The sequence below is a fragment of the Spermophilus citellus genome (assembly GCF_964194105.1).
Source record: "Spermophilus citellus genome assembly, chromosome: 11".
NCBI lineage: Eukaryota > Metazoa > Chordata > Mammalia > Rodentia > Sciuridae > Spermophilus > Spermophilus citellus.
The window spans coordinates 82,331,253-82,351,489 of NC_138192.1; the positions used below are offsets into that span (position 1 = coordinate 82,331,253).

General features: G+C 35.0%; 1 protein-coding gene across 7 annotated transcripts in view; it reads right to left on the reverse strand.

Annotated features, from left to right (window-relative positions):
• Positions 1-20,237, reverse strand: part of ZNF385B (zinc finger protein 385B) — a 389,695-nt gene that overhangs the window by 83,238 nt on the left and 286,220 nt on the right. For all 7 annotated transcript variants that reach the window (XM_081261413.1, XM_081261414.1, XM_081261412.1 and 4 more), the window contains one exon: positions 7,214-7,356. In XM_081261413.1, the coding sequence (XP_081117539.1) occupies positions 7,214-7,356 (143 nt within the window). The remainder of the gene's footprint in view (positions 1-7,213; positions 7,357-20,237) is intronic.

The window sequence follows — 20,237 nt, forward strand, 5'->3', positions numbered from 1 at the left end:
GTAAAAGATGATGATCTTTCAATATATTTTAAAGCATATCATGAAAAATAAAAATTCAACCATATCTTATTTTGATTCAACTGGGATAAATGGATCAATTCAAGTGGAGTCAGCTGGGCATACTAGTATCTAAGAAATATAGAATATATAACTTTTTAATGACAGCAAGCACTATTAGAATAAAAATAAGATTCAAAGAGCAAAATTATACATTTGGTTTGCATTAACAGACGTAAATCATTGTACTTCAAAAGAATGAAAGAAAATATGTATTTGAATGTTTAAGTAACTACTTTACTAAATCAATAAAGGAATTAAAGGGAGGTCAAAAAGTTAAATAGTCTAGATTACTTCAGGTTTCCTTATAAAAACATCTCATGAGAAATATCATATAAATAGCAAAGTAAATGTGATTAATTTCTAACTTCTTTCTTTCAAACCTCCTTGATAAATGTATTATTGTTTCAACTACAAGAAAGAAAACTTTATGTTCATTGATATTGCCAAACTAAGGATGATTCAGAATCTCAGAGGACCTAAAATGATAAAGTAAATGGGAATCATATAAATTATTTCCTAGCTTGTCTTGGATGACTAATAATGGAACAGTGATTTGGGACTTTATACTTAGAAATAATCTTTATTCTGTTCCACATATTTGTTCATGTCAGGAAAAAAATAATTTCAAGGTAGACAGTAAAAATTATATTATTTTTCAAAAAATAAGATTACTGACTCTCTGGCAATAAAGTATCAGTGACTGCCTTGTGCTTTCCTAGAGCAGTTGCGAAAACATGGCAGGATGGACAGAGATATTTCATACGAATAGGCTCATAAGACACCTTCTAACTAGCAGAGAAACTAACTGGTGACTGAGGCCCCTAGATGGTTCTTGACAACAACTATAGCTCTGGAAAGTTACACAAATACATCTGAATGTATGCAAATATTATCTATTAAAAAGAACTTTTACCTACTCATTGCCACATATATGTTAGGTTGGGTATGTGTCTCCATGTACTTGGGCTGCCATAACAAAATACCATAGCCTGGATAGCTCATCAGAAATTTATTTTCAACATTCCTGGAGGCTCAAAGTCAGAGATTAAGGTGCCAGCATGGTGAGGTTCTGGTGAGGCCCTTTTCCTAGCTGGCAAGAGAGAGATGAAAGAACTCTCTGTGTTTCTTTGTATAAAGACCCTAATGCCATCATGAAAACCCCACCTTCATGACCTTATTTAACCCTAATTATCTTCCAAAGGTACTCAATGTCCAAACACCAACACGCTAGGGGTTAGGACTTTAACATGAATTTTGCAAGACACAAACATTCATTTCATGATAGTAAATACATAAGTGTCTTCTAAATGAACTTATTTTATCACATCAGTGTTATCCATCTTGGTAAGTATGCAATTTATTTCACTTCTAAAGTCTCTTCTTAATGGGGTTTAAATACCAAGAATTATTCTAGTTCTGAATAAAGGCAAAAATTTAACCCACAGAAAAGGATTCTAATTCTAAGGAGAGAAACAATTGTGTATTTTTTAGCAGCTCAAAAATATCATATACAACAATTAAAGAATGACCAGGAGCATCTGACAAAGTAAAATGGATAACAAAATAAAAAAATAGCTCACTCAGATACAAAAATATTTTCTTTCTGGTGTTTCTTGAATTATAAAGTGTAACAACTATTTGAACATTGCTGGTGCTTCTAGATTTTTATTATCTTTTTATTTAATTTTTTTACTTTAAATTTATTTATTTATTCTAATTTGTTATACATGACAGCAGAACTCATTTCAATGCATAGTCCACACATAGAGCACAAATTTTCATGTCTCTGGTTGTACACAAAGTAGAGTCACACCATTTGTGTCTTCATACATATACTTAGGGTAATGATGTCCATCTCATTCTACCATTTTACTATCTCCATGCTCTTCCTCTTTGCCCTATCCCAAAGTTTCTCCATTCTTCCAATGCTTCCCCAACTCCCATTATGGATCAGTACCCATATATTGGAAAACATTTGGCCTTTGGTTTTTTGAGATTGGCTTACTTTGCTTAGCATGATATTCTCCAACTCCATCCATTTGCCTGCAAACATCATGATTTTATTCTCTTTTAATGCTGAGTAATATTCCATTGTGTATATGTACCACAGTTTCTTTATCCAATCATCTGCTGAAGGGCATCTAGGTAGGTTCCACAATTTAACCATTGTGAATTGTGCTGCCACAAACATTTATATGGCTGTATCACTGCAGTATGTTGTTTTTAAGTCCTTGGGTATAAACTGAGAAGTGGGATAGCTGGGTCAAATGGTGACTCCATTCCAAGTTTTCCAAGGAATCTTCATACTGCTTTCCATATTGGTTGAACCAGTTTGTAGTCCCACCAGAAATGTATGAGAGTGCCCTTTTTCCTCACATCCTCGCCAGCACTTATTGTTGTTTGTATTCTTAATAGCTGCCATTCTGACTGGTGTGAGATGAAATCTTAGTTTTAATTTGCATTTCTGTAATTACTAGAGATGTTGAACATTTTTTTCATGTATTTATTGACTGATTGTATATCATCTTCTGAGAAGTGTCTGTTCAGGTCCTTGGACCATTTATTGATTGGGTCATTTGTTTTTTTGGTTCTAAGTTTTTTGAGTTTTTATATATCCTAGAGATTTTTCATAGTTGTAGATGGACAGAATGCCTTTATTTTATTTGCTTATTTTTATGTGGTTCTAAGGATTGAATTCAGTGCTTCACATGTGCCAGGCAAGTGTTCTGCCACTGAGCCCCAGCCCATGATTTTTATTATCTTTCCTTTTCAAGTATATTTACCTTATTTTCTACAAGTTTCTTAGGCATGAAGGTATTTTTGTTTTGTTTGTTGTATTTTATCCTCTTCCCCAAACCCGGTACTCTTTTGTTCAACAAAATCCAACAACTGTGGTTTTTCAGCTAAAGACTAGGGACTAGGACAAGGGATATAATAGGTATATGTCAAAGTTTCCACATTTTCCACCCAGAGAAAGTTGGGAACTACAGCTGGAAAAAAATTTGTAATGAATTATTGCCTTTAGTTTACAAAGATGCCTATTCTTGGAAAATAAAAATGAAAGTAAATACTTGGGCTTATCACTTTGTACTTAGAAGGGGCTGTGAAATTCAGTGACGTATTCCCTTTGCTGGTTGAAGGAGTATGAGCATTGAAAATCAGTTCAAAATTCCCTGTCCTTTTTTCCTGTCTCCCCTTCAGAACAGTTTATTTAGCGCCTATATACACAACAAACATCCTAAAATGAACAAGACATAGTTCTAGTCCTCAGGTTCTGGCATTTTAGTGAAGACAGGTGGACTATGGTATGACAACTGCTGTAATAGACCTCGTCTGAGGTACTTTGGATACACAAAGGATGGAACTTAGCTCAGACTTAAAGAGTCACAGAAGATTTCCTGAGAAGGAAGGGGTATCTAAGTTGAACCCTGAAAGACAAATAGCTAAAGGGTGGATGGCAGTGGTAGAAGTTGAGCACTAGTAAGCAATTGGGCAGATAAGTCTATTAGGCCTTCGATATAAAGGTCAAAATTTTTAAAAAAATTTATGTGTGGGTTTGCAGAGTCTTTTACCTAAAAATGACTCAAAAGAGCATCTCTTTATAGTACAACTGTTGGAAGTGCAGAATTAGGTTCAACATGTTCTAGTCACCCATCTTGACCTAGAGCCCATCCGAAATTATCAATGAGTCAAACTCCAGCTTCCTTATCGTGTCTCTTCATAACTCTGTTTGGACAGTGTCTTGAAATATTTGCTTATTCTTCATACAGAAGCACTAAGAGAGACATTGTCAATTGTGGTGTAAAGGATAAGACAGCTACTCAACCAATGCTGTGAAGCATTCTTCGTTGTGTATATATTTCTTCATTGTATAAACTTAGCACAGAACAGGCACATATTTTATTTTGTAATACAGGAGAATCCTATTTCAATTCTTGTTATTTCTCATGTAATGTTATCTTACTACACTATAAAATGGAGGAAACCATTATAAAATAATAAAAACCATTATTATTTTTAAGAATCCATTTAAGGAAAGTAACAAGACTTCAGATTTTTAAAAACCTTTAGCTGTGGTATCAGAGCATAGTGTTTTCATTCTTCAGATAATAATAAGATTAAAATAGACATTATTTTTATATTTACTAACATAAAACTTGGTTAAAAATAAAGTGATGTAATAGAATTCACCTCACTTCCAAGAAAAGTAGATTATTTTACACAATATACTTTCAAATTTGCCAAAAAGAAATTTTATTTTTTCAAAAATATTCTGCTTCACAGATATTGTTTATAGAAGTATATTTTTATACCCCCAAATCCTTTTCTCTATTTAATGATTCTGCAGAAAATCGTCTAGTATGTTTCCAGAAAAGAGAACAAAAGATTTCTGATTGAGCTTTGTTCACAAAGGAGGTGGTGACAGGTGGCACAGGCCGAAAGAGCCAAGGATGTGAAAAGCCAGAACATGGGTTTCAAAGTTAGAACATTTTAATTCAAGTCTCTGTTTTTCCTTTGCTAACTCTCTTTTTACCTCCAGACAATAGGGGAAATAACCATAGTTTCCTAAAATGCTTTGAGGTCTGAGTCCTTAGAAGGATATAAATCATTACAAATATATGATAATTTAATATAATCATTAGTAGTGATATAATAATATTTTCTTAGAAAAACTTTGATAATAACTTTCCTAAAATTTCCCTGGAAAATCCATTGGCTAAGTTTGGGTATTACAGTGGATAAATTTATAGGCAAAAGGATTAAAGTAATTTCAAGTGCAACTCAAGGTAAAAAAATCATAGATAACTAAATAAATAAATGAATACAATTCTTTACAAGTTGATACAGGGTCTCACTTGCACTGTCTTGTTTTTTAATAAACTATCAGAAGGAATGTCTGCCTAATAAATACTAAAATTTTACTCTAATAAATAGAGTAAAATGATTATTTCATGTAGTTCTTTGCAATTTTCTTTACCTTAACCAACTTAGTAGTATCTTATTTGAAAATTAAAGTTTATTTTCTTCTAGGAAGGAAAAAAAGTAAACTTCTACTAATAGAGGTATTACATGGGTTTTCTCAAACCCAAAGTATGTAAGACTGTGATGTACAGCAATCAAACAGAAAAATAAAAAGCATATGTTAGTGTTTCTGTAACATTAGTTAGCCATTTGGAAACTGCATTTTTATATTAAAAATCTTTAATGAAAATATCCCCTCTATTTTAATTTTATATTCCTTAAAAAGAGAGAGGCATATGTCAGAAATTTTGATAACTGAAAAACGTCACTTACAGAATAATCACTACTAATCATATGACTGCTGTTGTGAAAAGAACTGTGAGTGGGTGCCTACCGGTATGTACATATATACTTTTAAAAGGGCCTTCAAGATGGATACCAGCTGCTTACAGTACCTTTTTCTGGTGAAGTGAGAAACAGTGTGTACAGGGGTAGGGGATGATGGCGTTTTTGTTTTGCCTTGAATGCTGTTTTATTTGAATCTTTGAAATAAGTATTTGCATATTGCTTGTAATATACACACATGCACACAGACGTACACAATGAACTACAGGAGGAACTATTTACACCTTCTTACATTATCACTGCTGCCACTTGACTGCACCTGGACTTGTGCAATATCTACAAATGCTGTCTTCTAAATGCACATGAATCAAAATACAAGTACCTAATAAACATTCCAAGAAGTATAGCTGGATTTGATTATGTTTGGAATGTATCACAGATGTGTCGATAGAGGACATAACAGGCATGTTTGAGTTCAAGCTCTCTGAAATGGCCTGATGTGGGTCTTTAGGAGGGTCACTCCACTCTGGATGGATGAATGTAGCCCAGGCAGGCATGATTTATCTTGCTGAACTGCTCCACTGGGCTAGACATGATGCTCACCTTTTCATGCTTTTTTTCTCCCCCCATGTTTTTTTTTCTTTTCTTTTCTTTTTTCTTTTTCTTTTTTTTTTTTTTTTTTTTTTTTTGGTAAATTGTTTGACTTCTCTCTGAAAAACCCAGGAGACAAAAACATTCAACTGTTTACTCACTAAGTCAAAACCAGTGCTCTTTAAAATGTTGGCTGATCCTTTACCCCCTAATTACCTTACAACACTAAGCCCCTGACAGAAAGCCTGTCAGCAGATTTTATTTAGAACCCTTGAGGAAAAATCCTCTTGCTGTTTTCACTTTACACAGAAGATAAGTTTGCAAAAGGAAACATTTGGCAGTACTTCAGATGTGTGCTGTCTGGTGGTGTTGATAATGCAATTCTTTCTTTTGATTATGGCAGCATTTATAATGCTGTTTCATTCACGTAGACCATCATGCCCCAACTGACTGCATTTATCAAATGAACAGACACAATTCATGCAATCTCCTGAACTGTTTACCCTTTCTCCTACTATAAGTTAAGAATCTTGACTACAGGCTGATTCTATATGCTGAACTCAGTTGTTGAGAAAAGTCACACTCCTCTTGGTACACCTACAGAATGTCTTTTTTTCAAATAAAGGAAGTCAGCTGACCTGAGTAAAGAACACTGATAATTATGGATAATTCACTAATATTTATCATATGTTTTGAAGAGAATAAGTATCATGGAGATAAGTAAAATGTAGATTTCAAATGAGTATTTTTTCCTTTTGCTAATAGCTATATTCATATAATCCACAAGAGCCCCAGAATAAAAATTCTGTTTGTGTAAAAGTCACACTTCACCTAAAATATCTCCCAAATAAAAAGGTACCCAGGGAGATAAATCCTACAGTCATTTTTTCCCTTTTTAGTAGTAGAGATAAATAAATGTGGCTTGATATCTCTAAACTGTGTTCTTGAGCATGTATGATTAACATTCCAGAAATCATATAGGTTCTAAAACCACTGAAAAGTCTATCAAAATTGCACAATGCAATAGGTGAAAAGTCATCTGAGAAAATATTTTAAAAATAAATATGCTGGCTATTGTTTGGTTTAACTCCCATGGGTGAAGCATCATATTTCACAGCACAGCTGAGCAGTATAACAATACATAGTTTAAAATAACACACTATGGAAACAGACTACATCTATTGCCTATTTGCAAATGTAGGAACAGACAGAGGTGGAGGAGGTCACACATCAAATAAAAAAAGCATTTACTCACTGTGTTAAAATTTGGAAAGAGCCCAACAGCCGAACTACCGTCCACTGGAAAAGACATAAATGGTTTGATATCCAGTGAAGGCTGCATCATCAGAGTAGGAGTGCGCACAAGAGCAGGAAGGGTAGTAGTATGGCATGTACTGCCTGCCAAGAACAAAATGAAAATGAATTCAATCTCTTGCTCACATCCATCTCCCTCCCAAACCTACATAGCCAAAACAAGGCCAGTGAGCTGCTACCTGCAAACAAGAGAGTCACACTGAAAGTAAGCAAGTGGCACAAGAGTAGTAAATATAGTCAAAAGACATCTTCTTCCTCATTGTCTAAGACAGTGATATAGAACACTCTCCCATGGCAAGAGCCAAGGTAGCTCAGACTCAACAAGACACAGTACACAGCTTCTACTGGAAGGTAGGGGGAATGAGAATGGCTTGGTGCCCAAGCAGGTTGCTTCTAAGTGGCCAATAATTCAGGAAAGAGAGGGGTGGGGCCTCCTGAAGCCAGATGCTCTTTACTACATTAAAAGGGTAACAGACTTTTTTTTTTTCAAATCAAAGATAAAAGATTTTTGCAAGAAGAAAACTTAAGACTCTTAGAGTTACTGTTTGAAAGTTATGACTCAATTTGTTTTATTAAAAAAAAAAAACCCCAAAAGCTGGCCTTTGAGAGAAAGAAGCAGTATAGACATTGGATAGTCAGAGAATGTAAAAGGGTCTGATTATAGCCTGGTTGTGGACAGGGTATTGGAGACAGAGAGTACTAAGGCAGGAACTCAAATTTTTGTTGTCAACTATCAGTTCTAATGAGCTTTGTATTATTTTAGTGATTATCCCTTTTGATCTTATATCAGCTGTTAACCCTTCATGTGAATAAGAGATTTGAAATCTCCCCTCCAGCAACAAGCATTCTTCTTTAGTCTTCAACTTTCATGTAATATAGATAAGCAATGGCTGGTGCAGGTGGCTTTCTGGGAGATAGGCATGCAACAACTTTATTGAAATATAATTCATAGATGGGAGGGGAGGGGAAAGGGGGAAAGGAAGGTCAGCAGAATAAAATAGACATTATTATTGCTGTATGTATATACGTGACTGCATGACCAATGTGATTCTGCAACCTGTACACTCAGAAAAATGAGAACTTATACCCCATCTGATTCAAATGTATGATATGTCAAGATCATTGTACTGTCATGTGTAACTAATTAAAACAAAAACAAAAAACAAAAAATATAATTCATATACCAGATAATCCACCCAAAATATACAATTCAGTAATTTTTAGCATATTCACACAGTTGTACTAACATCACAACATAATCTATTTTCTTGATCTCTTAAAGAACATTTTCATGATCTCTTAAAGAAGCCCTATCCCCATTAGCTGTCACTCCCCATTTCCACCCAACATCTCCAGCTCTTGACAACTACTAATCTATTTTCTGTCTCTAAAAATATGTCAATTCCAGGCACTTCATTCAGATGAAATCATACAATATGTGGTCTTTTGTGAGTGGCTTCTTTCATTTGACATAGTCTTTTCAAGGTATGTTCATACTGTAGCCTGTATCAGAATTTTATGCCTTTTCAAGAGTGGATAATATTCTGTTGTACAAATGTCACACATTTTGCTGCTGTTCATTAATCAGTTCATGGGCATTTAGATTGTTTCCACTTTTTTGGCTATTATGAATAATGCTACTATGGATATTCGTTTATAAGTTTTTGCGTGGACATATGTTTTCAGTTCTCTCAGGTATCTGCCTAGGAGTGGAATTTTGGCAAACACTGAGTCATATGGTATCAGATAGTTCAATGTTTTGAGGAACTGCCAGACTATTTTCCAAAGGGGCTGAACACTTTTACATTACCACGAGCATGGTTGGAGGGTTCCAATTTCTCCTGGCCTGACTACATAGGATCACAAAATAATCATATGCCTAAAATCCCCTGCTGACTTCAAGGAGAAATGAACAGTATGAGAAAATTCTCTAACTATTAAAATTTCCACCAACCTCTTACAGTGTCCCAGGGTCATTAAAATTCCTATTTCAATGATTTTTTTTGTAATGAATTTTCTTAATAAACTGCATCATATTTCAAATCATTTCAGAACATTTATTGCCAATTGTGTTCAAGGGACTGTCACACCTCTTTTACATTGATCCTAAAAATTAGGAGAAAAAGAAAGGAGAGAGGAAAAAATAAAAGAAAAGAAAGGGAACCTGAAGCATTAATCTGTACTGATAGTTCTTCAGGTCTGCCCCATTCATTAGGAAATACAGACAAAGATTCCGCAGAAAGAGACTCCCCCAAAATATAAGTGTAACAGTAATTTTGTTTGTTTATGTTTTTGATGAACAAGTAAATACTCTAAGCATGGTATTCACATAGCCACCCTGCATTTAATTACACATTACTCTTCTAATTAGGTAATGCTATATCCATTGCTAACTTCAGTGATTGTAGATCCAAGATGATGTATTATATCAATGTAGATCCAAGATGATGTATTATATCAATATATCAAATGTTGCAGAGGCACTTATATTATTAAAATTCTTGTTTTAAAAGCTTTGCTTTAAAATCTTAGTTAAATTAAAAACTAGAAATATTTCTTAAATTAGATCAGAGCCTTTTATGATTTATTATTACTATAATTATTAAAAGTCTAAAGTACAGAGAATAAGTATACAGAATCATTCTACTTAAGTGGCCTGATGAACAAATTTGTAATTATTTTGCCATTGTAGATCTCCCAAAGGAAAGCTAGGTTCTTTCTCTGAACCCACAATGGTGGCTCTGATAACACTGTGTAGTACACGGCCCTCAGGGCCTGCTGAGTTACTTTGTACCAACAAACTCAAATCAAATAGAATGCAACAGGGAACTTGAATTGAGATTGCTCCATCAACAAAGGTCAGAATGCACAATGATCCCCCTTACCCAATCAAATCTCTATCCTAATAAAGACAAGGCTTGAGAACTACTTAGCTGCCACCATTCATTAGCATAAAAAACTTAGCAGCTGCTTACCATTTCATTAGCATTTTAATGACAGACAATTTGCCATGTTAAACACAGATTGTTATAAAGTACTGGTGGATCTTCCGAATAAATATAAACTGTGCTTTTATCAATTCTTTTACCTCAACTTGCTGTTTTCACTTTTCACCAAAACTGTTTGCTTCAAAGGAACTTTTTGCAAATGGAAATAAATGGGGGATAAAGTGCATCTCCCCCACAAGTTATTTTTCATGCTTTGATCCTCTATCACCTTATTCCAGATTTTATTGCTACTGCTATTGCTGCTGGGAAGCCTTTCTCCCCACCTCTGGGTGCCTGAATGTCAGTGGGAATTACTAGCAGAAATTTGGCCAAAATGCATTGCACCCTGCAAAAAATGCTTAATTTCTCCCCAAGTCAAAGACTTGCTGAGGAGGGGAAAAAGGCTGAAAATACAGTAAGTGGGCATCTCAATGCAAAAGTATACCCTTTACATTGCTGTTCCCATGGGATAGAAGCAACCTTTGACTTTTGTAGAACTATTTGGAAGTATTATATAAGGCTTGTATGTTGCTCTGTTTTGAAACCTAAGATACAGACTGGTATATATCACAATGAATAAAATCATAATACAGCTTCACCTTATTTAATAATAATAATATATATCTCAAACTCTCTGTACTAAAACTAGATATACATGTAGTATGTAAATTTCACAGATCTAATAGTTACCACTGTTACCATGTCCATCATATTATTATTCTATATGTCCATATAATCTCCTGTAAGAATGCAATTAATCTCCCAGAAATTTCATTTTGACAGTGAAACACATAAGGACAAGAGAAAATTTCCTTTCCACTCTCTGAAGTTACACTGAAATGACAATGACAGGTTAACAGGAGAAAAAAAAAAAACATACATAAACTTATCAACATGCATAAGCTCAGGAATCACACAAAATATGAAACTCAAAGGAAAGGTCAGATGGTTGAAGCTTAAATAACCTCTTCACAGGGGAGTGGAAAATGGAGGGTGCTCAGGTAATTTTAAAGGAGAAGCAAACAATTTTTAGAAGAAATGGATGAGCCCAAAGAACTCATCAATGCTGAAAGGTGTGACAAAGTCAGGAAAGCAATAAAAAGAGAAAATCGAGTTCTGGAAATAAATCTGAGATGCTACTTACGTTAATTACTTTAAAGAAATATTTGGAAATTCTATAATTGAAATACCCCCCCCCACACACACACACACCATAAATCTTCATGGTGTGTTAAGTTTTGTATTTCAGCACATACATAATAATAGTATAGGAAGAAACTACTGCAGGATATATAATAGACCTAATCTCCTGTAAATGCTCAAAGAACTCAACAATTGCCTGGGACAAAGTTCCTCTGGGTTCTAGAGGAGGTAGCAGCCAGAAGTTACTGGAAGGTGAGAGGTGGAACTTTACTGCCAAGGAAGGTTGTCTTATTGTGCAGATAAAGTGTCCAAGGTAATCCCTTGGAGCTGCCCTCAAGAGAATAGGTGAAAAGTCTATCTGGGAGGGGTGTCAATTTTTAGTCTCTCCTCTTTTGTGGTGGTTAGTCTTTCCTGGTTATTTGATGAGATTTCTAAAGAGGAGGTTGAAGACAATTCTTTTGGAAGAATTTATTTAGTCAGAGAAAGGAATTTCAGAGATGGTGTCCCTTTTGTGCTCAGGGTTCAGGAGGAGAAACAAAGTCCAATTTCCTTTAATTCAAAGTGCTCAGCACTTCAAAGCTTCATTCTTTTGGGTATGATTTTCTGAGCCCTAACAAACACAGCTGAATTCATCTATCTCCTGAAACCAATAATATGTGAAAAATTCACAACTGTGATTGTATTAAAAAAAATATTTCAGCCAACTGTCTCTGTAACATAATAGGTACTTTATCATGTCAATGGATTATGTCATAATCCATCACAATAAAACTTCATTTGAGGACCAAGTGACACTTGAAAGTATTACCTTAGTCTTTGACCTTTAGAAATATTATATTGAAGGCTCTTTTAGGATATAATCTGAGGCTTCCTAGTGGCTCTTATGTACCACAACAGAAACTAACACATAGTTCATTCTTGAAAAGCAGAGTACACCAAAGTCACAGAAAATCTGCATGAAGAAGAATTTGCAGGAGATTAGGTCTATTACATATCCTGCAGTAGTTTCTTCCTATACTATTATTATATATGCCCCCTTCAGTGCTGAAATACAAAATTTAACACACCATGAAGATTTATGGGGTGTGTGTGTGTGTGGGGGGGTGGTGGTGGTGGTGGTATTTCAATTATAGAATTCCCAAATATTTCTTTAAAGAAATTAAAATAAGTGGCATTTCAGATTTATTTCCAAACTCGATTTTTTCTTTTCATTGCTTTCCTGACTTTGTTACCCCTTATAGCATGTATCTTTCCCTCTTACCAGGTGGGAAAAATAACTTACCAAAAAAACATGAAGTACGGCCACTAGGAAGTGGCTATGTGAATAAGGGACATGACTGATAAAGAGTCTAGTGTCAAGGTAGCAGAATACAACAGTCACTAATATGGCATTATGTAAAAATGTGAATATGTAACAGATGTGATTCTGCAATCTGTATTTGGGGTGAAAATGGGAGTTCAAAGCACAATTTGAGTCTAATGTATGAAAGATGATATATCATGAACTAAGTAATGCGATAAATAATCAATAAAAAAAATAAAATAAAAAAAAATAAAAAATAAAAAGATTACACAATAATAGTAACTGAAATAACATTTTATAACACAAACTATGTACCAGGTACTATCCTATTGCATGTTACATATGTGCACAGATATGAATACATACATACAGGTAATCCTCAAATGTATATGTCTACATATATTCATATATATGTGTATGTATACTTATTGTTTAATCCTCACAAAAGCCCAATAAACAAGGCATTATTGTTAGCCTCACTTTATAGATGAGAAACTGAGACAAGAGAGATTAAGCACAATTCATAAAGGTTATATGTAAAGGAGTTATTATTTAAATCCAGAAATTTAACTTCTGTATTCTCTTTTTGCTACTATGGTATGGTCACCCAACTGTAAAACTGAAAACACTCCAGTTATATAGACACATTCTCCAGTTGTAGACAGAAGCATTTTGCCACCAAACTAAGGGATTAAAATGCTGAACCTACAAACAGGGATAGTTTACAGCTGGGAATTAGTTAAAACTCTTATTTGACCATAATTATAGTGTCTGATACTGAAATGGCTTAAATATATAAGTTTTTAATGTTTTATAAGAAATTATAGAATATATTCATCTAAGAATAACCCTCCCCAAATAATAGTATTATTTAATTCAAACAATACTTATGAGGACCAACAAGGTATAGAGCTGACAGCTACAGAGATTATAAACTGAGTCAAAATTTTACTTTTTTAAAAAAATGGTTTTTTTTTAGCTGTAGATGAACACAATACCCTTATTCAATTTATTTTTATGTGGTACTGAGAATTGAACCCAGTGCCTCACATGTGCTAGGCAAATGCTCTTATCATGAGCTACAACACCAGACCATTTATTTTCCTTTTTAGAGAGTATACCATTTAATGAGATTCTACTGAATGCTAGATACTGTGCTAAGTGAATTTGTCCTGCATTTTATTAAGTTATACTACAATTTATAAAGGTTGTATTATCTTCATTTTAGAGATGAGAAAGGTGTGACTTAGAGAGATTAAGATCACATAGTAAGTGATAGAGTCTGGGTCCAAACTTCTGCCCTTCTAAAGCCCAAGACATTATTCCATAAAGTTGGTTATATATAAAGTTGTTACATAAAAAGATGCTCTCATCAGAACTGGGGATGTAGCCCAGTGATAGAGTACTTGCTTAGCATGCTCAAGGCCCTAGCTTTTTTATAAGAACTGAGGGGGAAAAAAAGAAGTAAAAGGAAAATGCTGGCTTCAACAAAGTTTACTTTTAATATACTAATGTCACTGTGAACATTTAGTTATTTCTTCTCTGAATTTTGGAATGTAGAATCTGACCTTCCTCCCTCCTCCCTGAGCTTCTGGGACAACCAGACCTCTGTGGCATTGGCTTTAGGCAGCACTGTTTTCCACACAAAGGATCAAATCAGGAGTCAGACAGCAGTGATATGTAGGTCCCACTTTTATGTGTGAACTTGGACAAGTGATTTTACTTCTTTATACCTCTATTTTCTTTTCTACAAATTGGGGAAAATACAAGTACCTTTATCATAGGGCTGGTAGAATTAATTGATATTTTTCTATCAAAAGTGAACTATGTGCTTGACACAGTTAAGTGTTGTATAGCTTCAGCTACTGTGGTTAATAACTACTCTACTCCTAGGACAATTTGTCATATCCCAGGAGGGTATAATAGTTAAACTCATTAATACTGATCAGAAAAGGCAGGGTATGTCAGGGGTTGTGTGTTACCAATAAAATGTTAAAGAGGTCCAAGAGACAATGAAATTGCATTTGGTTGGAGGTTGGTTTCATCATGGTTTCCCTAGATAAGACCTTTCTTAAGATAAACTTGAGAAAAGGTTGGTGTTTTGAGAGGAGGCTATGGAAGAATGTTGGAGGGAACAGCATAAGCCAAAAGCACACAGAAAACCCAACATATTCAAATTAAAACCTTGTTTAAGTTCTCAAGATATTATTAGGCTTCCTGGATTAGTGAAAGACTCCAGCCCCATAACCTGAGGCCTTGTTGCGAAAGTAAAAGTATGCAATAAACAGGCACAAGTACCGGATGAGCTTATCCTATAACCGGTTGAGAAAGAGCACTGCACCCATATCTCAGGACATACTTGAGCTAACAGGAACAGATAAGCAGGAACAGAAAGAATGGAATGTAACCCTGTAGGTTTTCCGAGAATGTATAGTGAAAAGCAAGTTTACCCTAATGCTGGATTCAAAAGAACCAATGAGATACCTGTTAGTGTGCTAGGCGGGAAACAGCTCCCCTCTCCCTATAAAAGAACTGTACCCCAAAGCCCGGTGTGCCAGTTCACCAAAGCTTCGGCTGAGGTTTTGCTGTGCATCCGCAGGCGCCTGTGTATTAATAAACTTGCCTCTTGCTTTTGCAGCCAGTGTGATGCGTAGTTCTCTTTTGGACGGGGGATTTGAGGGTCTTTCATTAGAAGGTAAAATAGTAAAGAGAAAAATAGAGCACTTTTGTGAACTTGGAGTAAGCAAACATTTCCTAAAAGGTGGTAATCATGAAAGAAAAAAATTAATGAATACATTCTATTAAGAGCATGGATGTGACACCATCAAAGGAATAAAAGGGCAATCCAGATTGGGAGATAACATTTATTAAATATATATAGTATAAATTCAAGTCCTTTGTCTAATTAATATATACACACATATTATATATAACAGAATGTACATGCATACAAAATATAAAGAATCTATCTAATCTGCATACGCAATAAAGAATTCCTACAAATTAATAAGAAAAAACACTAGCAAATATGGGCAAATGTCTTGAACGGACACTTCACAGAAGTAGATATTAAAATGGCCAATAAACACACAAAAGGTAATTAACTTCATACTGGGGACATGTGAATTACAACTAGAATGAGACATCACTACACAACCACAAGAATGTTTACAATGAAGCAAGATAGAGATTACCAAGTGTTGAAACGGATATGGAGCAACTAGAACTCTATACTGAATTGTAAATTATTGCAGCTATTATGAAAAACCATCTGGCAATATCTAAACACATACCCTATGGCCCAGCAATTCAACTTTTAGGTATATGCCTAAATAAATACATTTCCTATGACTCAGCAATTCAACTTTTAGGTATATGTCTAACTGTATTAATTGTGCCGTACACTATGTACTATACAATGTTCATAAAAATACTAGTTCCAAACTGGAAATCAGCCAGTTAACCTGTCAAAAGTAGAAAGAATAAATAATTTTGGCATTTTCACAGAATAAAATATTCACACAATAAAATGGAGCAATATGAGAACAAATGATTTATAATTACATGCAATAACAAATCTTGGGAACATAACGTTGAGAAAAAGAACTACATGCTATATAATACATTTATATAAATATAAAGCCAGACAAATTAATCTCTGCTGTTAATAGTGGCTATCCTTTCAAAAAGAGGAGGATGTGTAGAGGATGGAGTAAGTGGAAGCAAATGAGAGGGTCTTCTAGGGTACTGGAAATATTCTTTCCTTGATCTGGGGCCAGTTACATGGGGATTTGTGCAAATTCATTCAACCATGCACTTAGGATATTTCTCTGTATGGGGTCAGTGCTATTAACATCAATGAAATGTTTTGACAAATTCAGGCAAAATTCTCCCATAAAAAGACCATATTCAACTACTGTCAAGTTATGGTTCATATGATGTTTGGATTTCTTTTTTTTACCAACTTTGCTTAAAATAATTTGTGAGCAAATAAAACCCCCTCTAATGCTGAAGCTTCCTTACTTCATTCAGGAAGCGGAGAGAGGATACTGACAGAATCCAGTGATCCAAAAGACAAAACTATGTACCTGGAGCACTGAGTCTACACAATCTTAACTTTTCTGCCTGAGTCTCCCTTGGGGCAACTCAGAGTCCCCTTCAAAGAGCTCCCACAGCAACCACCACTGTAGCAGCCTGGCAGGATGTTATGTTTAAAAAGAAATCTTTCTGAGTGCCACACTGAGGTTTATAAGCAATAATAAAGTGTTGTATCAAAAATGGCAGTGAAGCCACATCATGATAGATTTTAAGCCACAATGTCCTTTGGGTCTGGTAGTAATACACCAGCTTTTACACAAAATGATGAATACTTCACTAAGATGGATTTTCAGATGCTGTGGCAATGTGAAATCACACAGCCAAGTGGTGATTCACTTACACCTAAATATCTGGCCCATATACGGGATTTCTTCCATTAAATGCTGCAAAAAAAAAAAAAAAATGGGCAAACTTATTTACTAAGAGTACAAACTACAGTTTGTTTAACCATGAGAAAAGTAGTTATCTTTTTTAAAAGCAGCATTGAAAAATATGAGAATATGAGAATTTCAGAATTTAAGTAAATTTAGATAGTTAAAACTGAATTTAAAATATTTCTGCTTTATTAAAGTTTCTCAACTTGTAACCCAATAGTATTAAGCATGACCATGCAAGATAGGAAACTCAAAGAAGGAAAAACTGGGTCCTAACAAATGCTTTCTCAAGTTTTTCAGAGTAGTTTTTAATATACCTGACTTATCAAAAGAGAATGTCATGTGCTAGTTCCTAAATTACTAAGTCTTTAGAGAAGCCAGAATTATCTCCAGACAGGGCTTTACTAAAATTGTCTGAGGTCGAGACTGGATTGGGAGGTCACAGGAGCCTGACGAAAATTTCTGGCAGGAAGACCCAGGGAGATGGTCCTGGGCTACATTTGCCTGGTGACTCTTGTTAGTGGCATCAAGACCCTTACATGAGGTCTGAAGCTTTCCTGTGACCAACAGAGAAACTATTTTCTCTCCCTTGACAGCATGCTAGGGAACTAATAGCAGCACAGAGCTATGCCTTATTTTAGAAACCTTCCTAAAACCAGATTTTTCCTAGCAAAAGTGACAACTATGTTTAGGAATGAGTATAATTTAGGAATCTACCCTTTGGGGTTTTTTTTTATAAATAAAATAAGATTAGGAGGGCTTATTTCACCATGGTACTGACTAGAAGTAGAACCAAATCTAAAGCCCACTGCCCAGGGACACTTTTACGAATATTCAAGTTGGTGTAATCAAACATATACAAAAATCATAAGTTATGGATTACCACTTTTAAAAATTTAAGTAGATTAGTATCTGATCTGCTTTCTCTTTTAAGTTTGAATGAAATTTAAAAGTACTTATTTTTAAGTAAGATTTTAATTTCAATATTTTTTAACATGAAAAACTGAAGAAATTCACTGAAAGAAAACATAACATGGCCAAGAGTCACCATTTCTTTCTAGTTTAAATGACAACAGAAAATTGATCGTGGTTTTGGTTTTAAATAATTCTTTTAATATTCCCAATATCTGCCCCCCAAAAGAACGACAAAGTCCATTAAAACTATGCTTTTAACCATACTGTTTGGATCAATGTAACTAATCCTAATAGCTTTGTGGTAGGAGGCATATTCGCATTTGTATCAGTGGTTTTTATAAGGAAGTATTATCAGAATTATATCAAAAGTGCTACCTAAAATGACACATTTTTTTCAAAGCAATGGAAAACTCCTTCCACTGGAGTGGATCAAAGCAATAGAACACTTTAGGCCTCTGGCTCTGGATTTAGGCCTGATCTCACACAAAGTGCCAGCCTGAATGGGGCTAGACATAGCAACCCCAGAGGTCAGTGCATCCAGCTGCTGCTATAAATTCTACCTTGAGGACACAAAAAATTTTTCCCCTAGTTTCAGAGAATTCAGTTTCTACATTCAATGTCTAGACTATTTGCATTTAAGAACCAAAAAGGGGACACAGGGAATAATGGTTTACATGAATTATCCTTTTAAAAAGACCCCCCCCCACACACACACACACCTACCTAAAGCTTGCTCAGTTTAAAGGAACATTGTTAATATTTGCTCTGCTAGTGCCCTCTACTCCTACCTTGGTAGAGAAAAAGGTTTCCCAGGCTTAAATATTAACTAAACACTCCAAAGCTATTAAAAAACTGTTGCCATGTTAAAAAAAAAAAAAAGTAATAGGCTCCCAGAAAGTACACCTTAGGTATAAACACAAACAGTAAAAACTGCTGTAAGCTTTTTATATATGTATCTCATGGGCACAATAATTATTATATGATATAGGGCATTCAGAAAAAATTCTAGTGGATTGTTATTTTCATAGTAGGCAAACACAGAAAGGCCACTCTTGGTCCTCCATCATCAAAGAAGCCACTTTTCCCTAGAAGTAGTGGAGATGGCTCCCACATGGCAGCCAGGGCTGTTTTGTAAGCAGCATGATACTCACTGTCCCATCCCTATGGAAACTTGGTGTGGGGTGCCTGACCAGGCCATGCCAAGGACAGGGCGCACATAGATTGTGAGTAATGAGGCGATATTGGGACTAAGATGGGTGAGGGAGGGTTTGGAGAGAGAAGAAAGAGTGGTGGTTTAGTTTTTCAGAGTAGATTATAATTAGCACTGAGTACTTATTGGGAAATTTCTAGTATTTTCTAAAAAGGTTTTCTTCACTTTTGTCTTTTCATTGTATGGCAAAAGTAAAAAAGAGCAAAATAATATAAGCTGGAACAACCTAGTTACAGGCAGAATATTTCACTCCTTCAAACACAGGACCTAGGCAACTGGGAGGCAATGTGAGAAACATGGAGTGTCCTTAACCCAGGGGATGCTTCTACCCAGAAGGATCCTTAGAGGCTATTTAGCAGATGGGATCAGTGCCTGGCTTGGCTCCTTAGAACTCTGCCATTGTTTTGACATCCTAGGAATTGAGGCTACCTGTTTCTATTATGCAGGCAGCTCTGGGGCACTAGTGATATGCAAAGCAGCATCAGTGAATACCCAAGGATTTTCTACACAGGAAGTGATTCATATAAATGATTGTTCCTGCACCTCTGTATCATGTTTACTTTTGTACCATTCTGCTGAATTTGTGCTAGGTTTTCTCTTATTGGGATTTCTTTTTCTTCTTCCTTAAAAATATTCAATCTCATGAAAATAGAAGGGAGACTAAAATGTACATGAAAGGGATTCAGGAGAGGAAGGAGGGGAGGAATGTAATAGGGAATGAAATTGATCAAGTTATGTGCTTGTATGAATATGCCACAATGAGTAACCCACTATTCTGTATAATTACTCTGTACTACCAATAAAAAATTTCATTAAAATCATCAAAGGTTTTATTATTTGGATGTCAGGCAAGAATTCTTCTCTGTATGAGTCTTTACATGTACTAAAGAGTTTATTTTTATGTTGCATAAATTTAAGGTGAAGAACAGAATAGG